The sequence below is a fragment of the Adiantum capillus-veneris genome, chromosome 10 (genome assembly GCF_014529385.1).
Source record: "Adiantum capillus-veneris isolate H3 chromosome 10, ASM1452938v2, whole genome shotgun sequence".
Classification (NCBI taxonomy): domain Eukaryota; kingdom Viridiplantae; phylum Streptophyta; class Polypodiopsida; order Polypodiales; family Pteridaceae; genus Adiantum; species Adiantum capillus-veneris.
This window is the reverse complement of record NC_140940.1, coordinates 164142909-164157730: the sequence shown is the minus strand read 5'-3', so window position 1 is coordinate 164157730 and position 14822 is coordinate 164142909. Positions and strand designations below refer to the sequence as shown.

Here is a 14822-nt window from a genome sequence, read left to right as displayed (position 1 = left end):
TGGACTCGAAAGCTGGCCTCCTCCAAGTCGGAAGAGGAATCACCCAGAAATCGAGTGAAGCTGTAATCGAAGAAATCCCAACGTCTACGAATGTCGAAGCTGGTCAGACCTCTGGAGATCGCTACAAAGGGAGAAGTGAGCACCAAAAAAGGCGGCCTCAAGTGGCGCTGTCCCTCACGAGCCACACGGCTCGTAGCGAAAGCACTACCAAGAGAACGCCTCGCAGCAGAAGCGTGGCCAATACCCTGTGTCTGAGGAGTGGCGGAGGGGTCCGGGAACGAGGCTGTGGGCCCCATCGAGGAGAGGGGAGAGGCGGGGGGCGAAGGTGGAGGTGGGGGGGGGGGGGGGGGAGGCGGGGCGACAGCAGCTGAGGGAGGAGGAGGCGGTGGTGGAGGAACAGAAGTGGACGAGGCCTCCTCAGGCAGGACCTGCTGAAGGGGGTCGAAACGGTTCCCAGTCGGAACCCAGGCCTGCTGAGCTGCAGCAGGTCGGCCACCAGGGGGAGCAGTGGGGTGAGCTCTCCCCTGCCAACGACGGCCAGGCACCTGCTGCCAACCATCAGCTGGCTAGTCACTAGTCTCTGTCGAAGTACCAGCCTGTGTATCCTGTGTACCTAGCTGCTTGGCATGCTCAGCCTTGGGCGGCTGCGCATGCGCTGTGGGTCGAGGCCTCCTGCAAAGACAGGCCTTTGCCATATGGCCCATCTGTCTGCAAATGAAACACTGGTTCGGGAGACCCAAATACTCCACACTCTGTCTAATCCATCCCCCACTCGCCCTAGGCAGCAGTACCACCTTGGGGAGGGAGTGTGTCACAAACAAGAACCCGCACAGTAGGTAGACCTGCGGCCTTGGCCACAACCAAAGCTGCCGTCCGTGGAGACTCCGAAACTGTCCCGAACATGGAACCAATCCTGTGTAGGAGGGGATGGTACTCTCGCCTCAGGCCTGGAAAGCAAATCGAAATCGGCAAGTTTGCCTCCTCCTCGAGCACATCTGTAGTAGGGTCGAAACCGTGATGCCAACGTCGGAAGTAAGCTCGAGCTGCTCTGATGCCGAGCGGGCTCATCGAAATCACTTTGGTCGCCATATCTGCAGACTCAAACTCGACCTGGTAGTACCCTCTCCCGAGGATCTGGACATCTGTAATCTTGCCCACATCGGAGAGAAGACGGGCCTGCAATAAATCCCGAACTTCGCACCTACTGGGCCGAGTGCCAATGATTTTACAGATAACCGAAGTGGCCTGCAAGCGCTCCACTTCGGCCATCAAGCGAGCTTGCTCTTCTGGCGAAAGAGCAAGTCGAAGGGTCGGCTCCGTGGTGTCAGTCGAGGAGGCTTCTGTAGAGTCCCTCTGAGGTGGAGCAGAGGCCGCCATTCTGTGTCTGCTACTGAGAGGATAGGGTCGTTGGTGTCGAGGCGAGTGCCAGCAAGCTGAAAAAACAGCCTACAAGCACGTAGAAGGCGAAAAGGGATAGAAAAAGGGGACAGGGGGGGGTAGGAGGGTTGAGGCCAGGGGGCGGGAGGCTGAATCGTCGGCAAATGGGGGCACGAGGGCTGGTTGGACGAGCGCAACAGTGCGCTGGAGGCTGGACAGCAGCGGGCAGGGCAGCGCGAGGGAGGAGGGGGGAGGCGGGAGCAGTGGCGAGGGAGTGGCGCGTGCAGCAAGGGGGGGGGGGACGCGCGCGCGCGGGCAGCAACGAGCTCCCGTCGAGTAGGATCGGAACTCTTGATATGCTTGTGTAGTAAAATTAGCCATCACACCCAAACCGCACTGATCTTCCACGGGTGTCTTGATGCACTACAATTACATACCCAGGCAATCTCATCCAGTTAGGAATATTCAGTAGTTGGCACATCACAATGCAACACAAATGCTTACATATGCATGTTACAAGACACAACAAACAGCGCCGCTAAGCACTCCCCCAAGACAAACGGTCTGCGGTATGAAGCTACTCAACGACTATCTCGTTACTCGCCACGCAAATAACCTAAAAAGGTCCGGGCCATGAGCTCAGAGGACTATACAACCAAGCGCTCCCCAGACCGCAGTTTGCGTCGCTTGGAGGTTCAAGCATACAACCAAACGCTCCCCACGCATCGGCCTGCGTCGTTCGGAGGTTTTCTAGCATACAACGGAACGCTCCCCAGACATCGGCCTGCGTCGTTCCAAGGTTTTCAAGCATACAACGAAATGCTCCCCAAACATCGATCAGCGTCGTTTCGAGGTTCAAATAATATCAAAACAATATTTCTCACTTCTCCACCCGGGAGTAAAATCACCAATCATTGAAACCGGTATTTAAAACCACAGTCAAACAATTCAGATCGGCACCAAGACAGGTTTAAAACAGATAGCATCCATTTCAAACAAACTTCAAACAATACTTTCTCAAACAATGTTCAAAAGTATCTAACTAGAAAACAACTGAAGAGGTCATTCAAGGCTTTGTTCGGACAAACGAACTTTGAGGACAACTGGCTTGCCCTTCTGCATCACGGTGATGGTTCGGTTCCGAACCTGGAGAGTTGCATCATTCTTGTCGTGCCAGGGCATGCCCAAGAGAACGTCGCAATTGCCCAACTTCATAATGTGGAAATCTGCTTTTCCATGATATTCTTGTATAGTCACTGGAAGAGCACCAATGAGCGGTACCACTTTCTGAGTTTGCCCCATGGCTAGCTCAACTTCAATTCTCCACCCTTTGCATCATAATCAAAGTGCATCTGCTTCAAGAATTCTGGATGGATGAAGTTCTCCATAGATCCGGGGTCAAAGAGAATAAGGGCTTTCAAGCGGTTGACTTTTCCATAAGCTCTGCATAATTCATCAAAACTCTCGAGGTGTATATCATAAATATCGGGTACTAGTCCAATAGCAGGTCTAGCCCCCTTGGCCGGAGGTGGCCCCGGGGATCTATCTGACGTGGGAGCAGAAGGTTGCACTAAGGACGTCGAGGCACGCTCAGGATGTAGCAAACTGTTGACGTGTCGACCTACTGAAGAACGGAGCTACCGGCCAAGGGGCCTAAACCCTAGAAGAAGTAGAAGCAACAGAAGAAGCAGCAACAAATTTCCGGAAATTCCGCTAACTGCTGACGTGGCAGAACTGTATACAGATTTTCGCTTTTCACGCTGGCAGTGCTAACGTGGCAGGCTGTACGGATTTCTGCGTTTTGCTCTGGCTGATGACGTGGTAGCCGTACGGATTTCCGTGATTTACACTGGCAGCTTTTTGGGCATTGCTTTTGGACCAGAAGCTTTTGAGTTTTATAGGCTTTTTACTGTAACTGCTTTTCAGGCCAAGGGCCTTTAAATATGAGGTTAGGGCTCATTCTCTGGCATGCTTCCTGGAGAAGGTGCAGAGTCTGGAGTACCGGCTTGTACTGTGTTGATGCAATATAAAGAAATACCGAAAGGGGCGCCACGGTTTGGGGCCAATACTCTCTGGGGTGGAATTCCGCTACTTCGTGTCGCATGTCATCTCTCTCTCTCTCAATTCAATTGTTATTGAAGTGCTAAGAGTCTGTTCAGTCTGCTCTTTTCTATTGGCACGTGGAGCCCGTCTTGTGACACTGGTATTAGAGCATCAGGCGTGAGCGTTTCTGAAAGCATACCGGTCCTACAAAAGAGCAGACAGAGCTATTGGAATTTTATTCGAGGTATCTTCGTCCTCCAACCCGGGCCCGGTCCTACAAAAGAGCAGATAAAGCTATTGGAATTCTATTCGAGTGAGGTATCTTCGTCCCCCAACCCGGGCTCATCAGCCACTCCCACCCTTACTTCATCGCGCATCGGGGACACGTTCCCGTCTTCACCGCTCATGTCTTACAAGGCATAAGCTATTAAGATCACTTGCAAGAGAAGGATCCAAGATTTGTTTCGAGCTGCTGTTTTTCTGAGAGACAGTACCATGCAGATGTCTATAGATACCAAGCCGCACACTTCCAAGGACTTGGCAAGCTTCAAGAAAAAAAGTTGCCCGAAGTTATATAGTTTTTGACATCTTCCTTCGGAGTGCAACTTCTGGCAGAATGGGGTATCCTGAATGCTTGCCATGGAAACCGATTATAACTTGAAATTTCTCGACATCTCTCAGTAGATGTCTCTTCACGAGTAGATGACCTTGGAGGTCCAGTGCAATTGCTATCTTGGGACTACCATCGCCGCCAAAGAAACACTGTCTGTCCAAGAGCTGATGGCCCATGCTGTGCTCGGCTACGACCTCAAGGAAGGAACCTAACCCTAACTTTTGGTGCAGGTTTCAGGATGGAAAGTCAGTCGACTTTTCGAGCTCGGCTAATGTCGAGACTACTTTTTAAGTTTGAGTTTTGTTTGAACTTGTTTGGTGATCTTGTTTGGAATGTGTTTGAAATGGATGGTATCTGTTTTGAACTTGTCTTGGTGCCAATTTGAACTGTTTGACTCTGGTTTTAATACTGGTTTCAATGATTGGGTGGAGAAGTGAAAAAAATATTGTTTTGGTATTGTTTGAACCTAGGAACGACGTAGGCCGATGCCTGGGGAGCGTTCCGTTGTATGCTAGAAAACCTCCAAACGACGCAGGCCGATGCCTGGGGAGCGTTTGGTTGTATGCTTGTAAATAATTGTTGTTGTGACTCCTGGCCCGAACCTGGATGGTTATGCGAGAGGAGTATTAAGAAGTCTGAGCAGTGGTTACTCTCAGCACCTCCAAACGACGCAGGCTGCGGTCTGGGGGGCGTTTGGTTGTAAAAGGCCTCTATATCTCCCGGCCGACCTTTTCAGGTTATGCGGGAGGAGTGATGAGGGAGTCTTTGAATATATCCAGGCCCGGACCTTGTTAGGTTATGCGGGAGGAGTGTTCATCGGCGGCTTTATGTTTCTATGTCTTGTAACATGCATATGTGAGCATTTGTGTTGCATTGTGATGTGCCAACCACTGAATATTCCTAATTGGATGAGATTGCCTGGGTATGCAATTTTAGTGCATCAAGACCTCGTACTTTCTAGTGTCGGAGGAGGAGGTACCACCTGGGGCATCAGAGGGGGTAACATCTAGTTTAAAATTGTTGAAAACTTCGCAGCATCGAAAGATTCTGCCGAGGATGCCGCGAAAGAATGTAATGAAGCTCGTCGAGCACAAACTGCAAATATTCTGTTGAATCCATGAACTCCATGTCTTGGGTTCTTTATGGCTTATGCCCTGTAAGATAGAGCGATGAAGACGTGAGCACGCCCGATATGCGATGACGTAAGGGTAGGAGTGACTAGTAGGTCCAGGGTCGAGACCCAAAGATACTTCAAATAGCAATTTACAGTAGTCTCTGGGGCACCACGTGCCAATAGAAAAGAACAGATTGAATAAACTTTTAGCACTTCAATAACAACTAAACTGAGAGAGAGAGAGAGAGAGAGAGAGAGTCGACACGCGACACAAAGCGGCGGAATTCCACCCCAGAGAGTATTGGCCTCAAACCTTGGCGTCCCTTTCGGTATTTCTTTATATTGCATCAACACAGTACAAGCCAATACTCCAGGCTCTGCACCTTCTCCAAGAAGCATGCCAGAGAATGAGCCCATGGCCTCATATTTAAAGGCCCTAGGCCCCAAAAGCAGTTTACATGAAAAGCCTTCAAACTCAAAAGCTTCTGGTTCAAAAGCAATGCCAAAAAGCTGCCAACGTAAATCACGGAATCCCATACAGCTGCCACGTCAGCACTGTCAGTGTGTTTTGCAAAAATCGGCCACGTCAGCACTGTCAACGTGAAACGCGAAAATCCGTACAGTTTTGCCACGTCAGCAATCGGCGGAAAATCAGGGTTGTGTATTGGTGGGTCCTGCTTTATTTTAATTCCTTTGTCACTGAGGCCCCATCGGACGGGTCCCCATAAGTTGCTAGGACTTCTTCTTCTGTTACTTGTTCTTCTTAGGGTTTAGGCCCCTCGGCCATGATCTGAAGGTTGGCACTGCTCTTGGCTTGACACGTCAACAGTTTGTGACAACAAGACATAACTTTGGGCAAAAATTTTCTTGAAAGCTTGCAAAGTCCTTGGGGTGTGCAGTTTGGTAGTTATCAACCTCTATATGACACTGCTTCTAGAAAAACAGACTCGAAAAAAATAAATCTTGGATCCTTCTCTTGCAAGTGATCTTTATGGCTTATGTCCTGTAAGACAGAGCGATGAAGTAAGCGTGGGAGTCGCTAATAAGTCCGGGGTCACGACACGAAGATTCTTCAATTAAAATTCCAGTAGCCTTTGGAAGCGCCGGTTTGCTCTATCTACTCTTTGGTGGGACCGGTATGCTTTCAGAAAAGCACACGCATGAAGCTATGATACCACTACCACAAGACGCGCACCATGTGCCAATAGAAAAGAACAGACTTTTAGCACTTCAATAACAACTGAACTGAAAGCGATGCACGACACACGAGACAGGGAGTGGCGGAGTTCCACCCCAAAGAGCATTGCTCCAAACCTTGGCGCCCCTTTCGGTATTTCTTTATATTACTTGAACTCGGTACGATGCCGGTACTCACACTCTGCACCTTCTCCAGGAGGCATGCTAGAGAATGAGCCCTTCGATCATATTTAAAGGCCCTTGGCCTATGAAAAGCAGTTTACATGAAAAGCTATAAACTCAAAAGCAACTACCCCAAAAGCAGATGCCCAAAAGCTGCCAGCACAAAAGCAAAAATCCGTACAGCTTTGCCACGTCAACAGTCAGTGTAAAACGCGGAGATCCGTACAGCCTGTCATGCAATTTTCAAAAATCTGTACAGTCTACCATGTGGCACTGCCAACGCAAATCACAGGCGTTCGTACAGCTGCCACATCATCATCTTCTGCGCAAGTTCTTTGGATGCTTTATTTTAATGCCTTTAGTCACTTAGGCCCCATCGAACGGGGTCCAATAAGTTGGTGTGAACTCTTCCGCTTCTTCTTCTATTGTTGCTTCTGCTTCTTAGGGTTTAGGCCCCTCGGCCGAGATCTGAAGGTTGTCTCCGTTCTTCGGTGACTTGACACGTCAACAATTTGTGACTGCTTCCCCAGCTTTGCCTCTCCACAGCTGCACCCCCCACGCCACACTTTGCTTTGGGGCCCTCCCTTCACCTTGCCCCTTCTCATACTGCCCCTTTCCTCCACCACCTCCCCACTTTTAAACTATCTACTAGACCTCCATACACGTTAATGTTACAGTATGCTTCCTTCTTGTCACGTGCACATCTAACCTTATGTGCATGTGGACAAGCTGTAAGTTGTAACTCCTACTACTAGGGCTTAGGATAGCCTAGGAAGTGTTTTGGCACCTTTGTGAGCCTGCTCGCAGGACGTGCATGTCCAAGCAATTATAGTTAGTTGCATAGCCTCTGATTGCAGACTATCACCGCCCCTGTCTGCTAGGTGTAGGCACAAGGAAGTGGTCGCATTTAGTCATTAGTTCTCTAGCCTAGGTAGTTTATAAGCATGTGAAGCAACTCTTATTAATAATACTAATATTATTAATAAGTGGCCAGCATAATAAAAGTCGTGGGGCATGCTTTTTGCTACTGCCACACTAAAAGTTCCAGCTTGGGGAGATTGAGCAAAGATGATCTCCCACATCTGCTGGTTGGCTACTATACTCCTCCCTACAAATTTGTACCGAGCTCCAGTGAAAAAGCTTCCCCCTACTGCTCAAGAGGAGGGGTGCAATCTGCTGCTCTGGTGTAAGATCAAGAGATCAAGGCCTACCTGCCAGCCCAAGTTTCCCACAAGCATCCCAAGAGAAATCCAGCCAAAAAGGAACAGTCAACCTGAACTCTCAGATTCCATTTATACTTCACACACTTGTGCGTGCGTGCGTGCGTGCGTGCGTGCGTGCATGTGTGTGTGTGTGTGTGTTTTGTGTGTGTGTGTGTGTGTGTGTGTGTGAGAGAGAGAGAGAGAGAGAGAGAGAGAGAGAGAGAGAAATGAAATGAAATGTTATATTAACGTCTTCAAAAGGCCAAAGTGACCTATGAGACCAGAAAGTTACAATGCGGTGTATCTGATACAAAGTCAGATTAACAAAATAAATTAATCTAGGATAACAAAATATAAATACTGCGGAAACCTAAACTAAGCTGACAGGTGTGAAAGGTGAAAGGCGTGAAATGTGTGAACTAAGCAATACAATGTGTATACAATATGGGAGGGAAGTGGAGATCCATCTTCATGTGCACTCTGGACGACGAAAAAGTATGGCTCGAATCCTTTGCTGAAGCCTCCTTCGAAACTGTGTAGCTCCTCTTCTCCATCGGGGTCGTCTAGGTCTCCCTAGCTCCAATGCTCAGTCTATGAGAATGCCAGTAGTGCGGGCAGACCTCTCCACTGTTGGCTGCTCCTCTGTCTGTTCTTTTGGGTGTACAATATCGAGAGAGAGAGAGAGAGAGAGAGAGAGAGAGAGAGAGAGAGAGAGAGAGAGTTAACACAGATTAATGCTCAGCTTTGGGTCTCTCTCTGCATTCAAAAGGAAATTCAAGGGTACAAACTCCATAAAAAACAAGTAGATCACATACAAGCTATCTATCCACCACCTCAATAGTAGTATGAAGTAGAGCTATGTACTAGACATGAGCATCCCATCATTATCTTAATTGTTCCTTGAATTACCAGTCTAAATGCATTCTTTGGCCTTTCAAGAGCTTAAGGTGAATAATGTAACTATCTGCACATCCATACAATAACCAACTAACATCAGACAGAGATAGTGTACTTTATATGTTAAAAGCATAGAAATATCAGTCAAACTTGGGAGATGATATTGCATACCCCTGCTCCACAAAACTCGTAAAAACATCGAGCTCGGTTGACATGGAGAAAACTACAACACATGCTCCAGGGTGGAAGTGCAGAAGACTCTCAAGTCCACGTTGGTATCTAACAGTGTAGGTCCAAGAAGGAGTTGTCCAAGCCATGAAAACTCTATGTGAGCACTTTTCATCCTCTAAAAACTGTTCCAAAAAATCAGAAAAGGCCAAATTTGAGTCCAATCCTGGATAGGATCCCCATTTTCTGCTGTCCAGAATTGGATTTGACTTCTTTTCCATAATCAACTCGGATAATGGGCTTTGATTTTTACTCATAAAGCTGTCTGTGTGTTCCTGTCTTTGAACAGTCTCAGAATGAGCAATTTTTGAGAATTCAAGGATTGATCGTTCGGCAGCATTTACAAGTTGATGATCAGAATCACGAGAAATCTCAACAGTTCCTCTGTTCTTCCTATCTGTAGCAAGCATGTCCTGTTTAGTATGAGTATTGCCATGTTCAGCTTCTAGACTTGACTTACCACTGGCTTTTCGCAATGCCTTCAACATGACTTTGTCATATCCATTGAGGCCATTGGGACTGGATGTGTCTGGGTCTTGCAAAAGAGGGTTGTTCATGGGGTTTAACAAATCAACAGAACCTTTGCTTGACCTTTCTTTCTTGTATGAATCTGCCTTAAGCTTTTTGTCAGTCCATGAGCGCAAATTAGCATTTTCACTTTTATCAATACTAAAAAGCAATGCATCATCAATACTTGCAATTTTTTCGAGGTTATTGATGACATACTGATGTAAAGGCTCATCATCTGAGCCAAAACCATGTACATTGTCTAAAGAAACATTGAGGTGTGGAAATTTGAAGTGCAACCTCGTTTGTCTGGATAGCAGCAGATTCGATGAGCTTTGAAATTTACCCATCTGCCGGACCACTCCAAGCAGATGATCCCACTTCATTGCTGGAAATATTGGGCTCTTCTGTCTGGACTTGTCTCTTTTAACAATACCCATCTCTCTTCTGTCGCCTATACTTTCAAGAGGGTCCCATCTTGGTAGGGTTTGTATTACGGATGCATGCATTTTGATAGGTTGTGCTATACCTTGAGCCCCTGGAAAAACTTTTCCAATGGTCATGCTGCCCCTCTCAACAGCTTTTTCCATGCCCAAATCAGCAACAGCTTCAATTTCTATACCACTATCTGCATCTTTCACCCCTCCCTGCTTTGAAAAATGAGATCCGTTCCTCTTCCCAAGCTTCCTCTCTGCCATTTTTCTGATGATCGTCCCGTTTCTCAGCTTCAGTGAGGTAAAATCAGGCGCTCGCTGATTGATGGGAGAGCTGAAGAGACGAGCGAGACTGCTAGCATGTGCGGCAGAAAGTTTGGAATGAAAGATAAGAAGCATGCAAAAGAGCAAAACCGAGCTCAAGACATACACGACGCTGAGCCTGTGGGTTTGATGCTTGCGACCAGCGTGACGGAGCAAGCGGGAGCGCTCCATGGAGGCTACGATCTTCAAATCGCGGCATTTTTGCGTACACACACTGGCGACTCTCTCGCCCCTGCGGAAACCGTCTTGAGTTCAAAACTCGTCGGATAGATGAGTCGCACCTTGAACTTGTTGCAGAAATGGAGAACGATAATGAAGTTGGGATGGAGCGATTTTATTGGCTGCAGCATAAAAGAGAAATGCGCTGCTGTATTCTTCACCGGCATGATAGCGTATTCCGTTGAAATGAGAAACATGATGAAAGCGTACTCCCTTCCAAAAATGAAAGGGTAAATGGGATGTTTGCAAGAGTACGAGAAATGTGCCTCGCTACTATAATGACGAATTGGAGAAGTCTTTCCCCCAAGTAGCCTTGGTGCAACTCTTCCCTATCTCTTCTTCTTCTTCTTCTCCTCTCTCTCTCTCTCTCTCTCTCTCTCTCTCACACACACACACACACATATGCAATGTCATGCAATAGGATGTCTGATGTGGTCTTAGTTGGGCAGTTACATTGAAAGACGAGATTCTCAAAAGGAATTAAGAAACAAGTCTCAAAACGAATTTTGCATCGTGGTTAACCAACCATCCGCACGAACATTGCTCTAGGCGAGGGTCGAATGAGGGAAAGGTGGTTACCCTTTTACTATCTTTGCTATAGCTCTCTTGTGTAGCTTTACTCTTGAAGTAGTGGAGCAATGTCAGACTTTAGCTCTTCAAACCAAACACCTCCTCTCTTCTGTTTTACCTTTTGATCTCCTTCAAGTCAAGCTTTTAGATGTGGATTCTAACAAATTCTCCAACTCTAAGCTCATTGCTAGGACCAAAGGATTGACATTAATTGACAAACTTGATGGGAGTGGGATTGTGCTAGCTAGGGTGGATGAAAGAGAAACGTCGTGCAAGTGTGTGCGTAGGCTAGATTATCACTCAAGCGAACTAGGTTCCAAGATCAATTAACTTGGACTCATAAACACAATCTTGAGTAGTTGCTAAGCCATCACACTCTCACCATAAACAAGAGAGAGATGTAATGCAAAAAGAAACGGGCTTGTTTATTCATGAAATGAGCTTTAAGTAGCTCTACAGCCTTGCACCAATACATGGGGGATAATTCCACCTTTTCTCTCCTTGACTCATGCCCTACTGACTCTAGGACAAAGATCACACCTTATAATCCTCCCCTTGAGGTTTGGACTAGATCAATACAATGAAGGTTCTTTATCTACTAAGGATGACACATGGTATCCACACAGGATGACAACAAAGGAGGAATCCTCCCCTTGAGATTTGGGCTACAACTTGATGAAGGGAGACAACACTCCAATCTAAGAGCACAGACAACACACATCCCCAATCCAAGAGACAAACAACATAACACTCCAATCCAAGAGCCACACTCCAATCCAGGAGCAAAACCAACGCTCTGATCCAAGAGCAAAATCCTGAAAAATGTATGCTTCGCTCTAATCCAAGAGCACCTTCGTCTTCTTCAATGATTTGTCTTCAACTGCTTCATGGTCTTTGTCTTCGTATCCTCCCCTTGAACAAGTGCTTCTTTCCCCCTTTTGTTGTGCAATCAGGCTTTATTGAAAAACAAGTGCAATGCAAAATACTGATGCAAAAACTACTAACGAGGATGCAAATGCTATTGCCAAATTCCCTCCCCTCGAAGTGATTTTTTGAATTTTTCCCATGGGCCTTGGAGCGGTCTTTGCACTTGGAGACTCTCTAAGGCCAACGTCTGGACTCCATACAATAGCACAATGACATTATCGTCCTTAATGATGGATGTAGTGACATACATTGCAAAAATTGTGCTTGGCTACAATATTTTCAATTTTAATGCGTACTTTAAAATTTCCCTTCAATGTGAAATACTTCTTCACGTAAGTGAAGTCACCCTTCATGAAAAATTGTCTTCTTTGATTGCTTTTGATGTGTTCGATGTAGCTCCCCTTTGAGGCTTCTTGAAGCTCGAGAGAATTGAAGGTCAGAGGCACTTGGAGCTCTTGATATCTTTGGAAGGCCTTCTAATATCCGCTTGTTGAAGCTTGAAAGGATTGACCTTTGATACCTTGAAGTTCTTGTTTGATGCCCATAGGAAACTATTGAAGTTTTGTTTTTGTTTGAGGATAACGGTTTTATGCGTCTTTTGAAGTCTCTAGCTCGACGGGTCTCCCCTAAAAATAGCCAAAAGACTTGACCCCCAGACCTTCGGGTCCCTCACAACCTTAAGTTGACCCACTAGCCTTGGTTGTACCGAGAAGTAAAAAAATTTCCCTTTACTCTCAGTCTTTGCAGGGGTGCCCACAAATGCACACACATCTAATAATGGAAGGGTGATGAGGAGGAGAATGGGCTTAGTTTTAAGAGTTTGGGAGTTCAAATTAATATTGATGCAAAGGGAATTTTGAGCGCTCAAATTGGAGCATTAAATCTCATTGAGATTTAACTCAAATTTGGCATGCATAGGCTCAAATGAAAGCTCTTGGGATAGGCTATGCACACACACCAAACCGTAAGTGCCGATTTTGCTAAAGCGAGGTGCAGCTATTGAATGCAAATGCAAGTTCCTAATGGAAAATTAATGAGCTCTAATGCTAATTAGGCTTCCAATTAGCCAGTGAGTAGTGGCCCAAGGGTCTTTAACTCAAGAACATGCTCATGCTGACCAATGGAATACTAATTAGGCATGAGATATGCGATAGGAGAGTAAACCTAATGAATATTCCTAATGATAATCAAGGAATGATAATTACTAACACACAAAATTGCAAAAGATCCCGCTTAGACCCTCCACACCTAGGCCAAAAATTGCATTCAAACTCACAGACACCCACTACTCGAGCTTAGAAAGCCTTGCATGTATGTGCAACAATCTTGTCAAAAAGCTTCTACTTCCTGTTGAGAAACTTTTGTAACAGACGAGACAATACTATAAAAGTGGTGGCAATACTTTTTAACTCCAGTGTGTCTACCACCTCATGACCAACAACACCTCGTGCTTTAATGAGCTCAAAACCCCAAAGCTCATTATCAAGACGAATAGCATCAAGTTCAACTTTCCTAGGAGGGAGAAGAGGGATAGCATCAGAAAAGACCTTAGAGATGGATTTTCAGTCTTATCAGAGTTCAAAATAGATAGAGATTCTATGGCTTCTCTTTCCTCGGGGTTAAGAAGATCGAGGTCAAGCAATGGTTAACAACTTTTTCATTATGCTTGATTTCAAGGGGAGCAGCAGAAAGATTGTTAATGAAATAGAGCTTATTAACAACAGAGGGAGGGAAGTAAAGTAGAATTCCAAGTCTGTGCGATCTTGGAAATCAATGAAACAAAGAGTGAGAAGAAAATTATCTAGAGAAGAGAGAAGCTTAGGCAGGTTCTTCCTAGCTACAACCAAAAGGAAAATCCAGTCATTGACAGAGGCTATGCTAAGAGCAGATAAAGAGTGACTTGAAATAGCCTCCTTTTCAGAGTCCAAAAGCTTTTTATGAAAGTCATGGCCTTTAAAACAAGACAATATGCATTGAGTGCCCAAAGATGGAATCAAAAGGTCCTTGATGTCGGCATAGCCAAGTTTACTTAAGGATGAAATCCATCCAACCTCATATGAAGGAACAAAAAAGTAATAACATGTTGATTGTTTGGTACAATTCACTATATAGTGACAGTCCCCGACCAAGGACTATCTGGAACATAGTGTGTTTGTGTTTGCTTTATTTTTCCATCTTTACACAACTATATACTGAATTGTACTAAATTTTATCAAACTTAACAAGTAGACCTCAAAAAATGACTCAATTGTAAAGACACGATATGAAAAATTGATCCAACTCTTTAAATTGATGAATTGATTCATCAAGTATACAAAGTACAACTTGCAATCTAGGAGGAGTAGTTGCGTCTCATGGTAGGTGAAGGAGAGATCGGTACCTGCCACCATCCAAACATAAAAGCTTATTAGAATATGCTACAATGAATGGATAGAGAGGTACCAAGTGTTGGGTTCAAGCCCTGTGGTCTAATCCCGTGGGAACATCTCCTAAAAGCATGCACATGGACTTCACTTATGTTTAGAAGTTTGCATGGCTATGAGGTTTTATATGTAAAAGGCTACTAAATAAAATATAACAAGTGTTTTTATTCTCTGTGTTGAAACTCTCCTCTTCTCTCGTTCCTGCTTTTTTTTGCTCCTCCACACCATGGCATCTCCTCGATGGCACCCTCCATAACCGTCTACACCCAACACCGATATCAGAGCTTGGAGTATCGCACCTCGAAGGCTTGTGTTTGACAGCTTCGCGAAAACTGTCGCTTGTAGAGGGACAAACATGGTCATTGACCTGCTCAGAATCCGTCATCTCTACCCTGAATCGATTTGCGTTGGCATGCTGATGATTTCTCAACACGTTATCTCCTGCTAAAACTACCTCCAAAGCTCATTGTGAGCAACTCCTGCCATCGGTGCTGTCGTCTGCAACAAATTCACCATCAGCCATCACCCACAAAGTTCGTTTTTTATTTTTAGGCTTTGTTCGCCCACTACAGTATTGGCCCTCTT

General features: G+C 45.9%; 1 protein-coding gene across 1 annotated transcript in view; it reads right to left on the bottom strand.

Moving 5' to 3' along the window:
* Positions 1-10372, bottom strand: part of LOC147450000 (alpha 1,4-glycosyltransferase family protein) — a 74258-nt gene extending 63886 nt beyond the window's left edge. Inside the window, exon 1 of the mRNA XM_086522345.1 lies at positions 8777-10372. Coding sequence (XP_086378471.1) covers positions 8777-10269 — 1493 coding nt within the window. The 5' untranslated portion in view covers positions 10270-10372. The remainder of the gene's footprint in view (positions 1-8776) is intronic.
* Positions 10373-14822: the final 4450 nt, after the last annotated feature.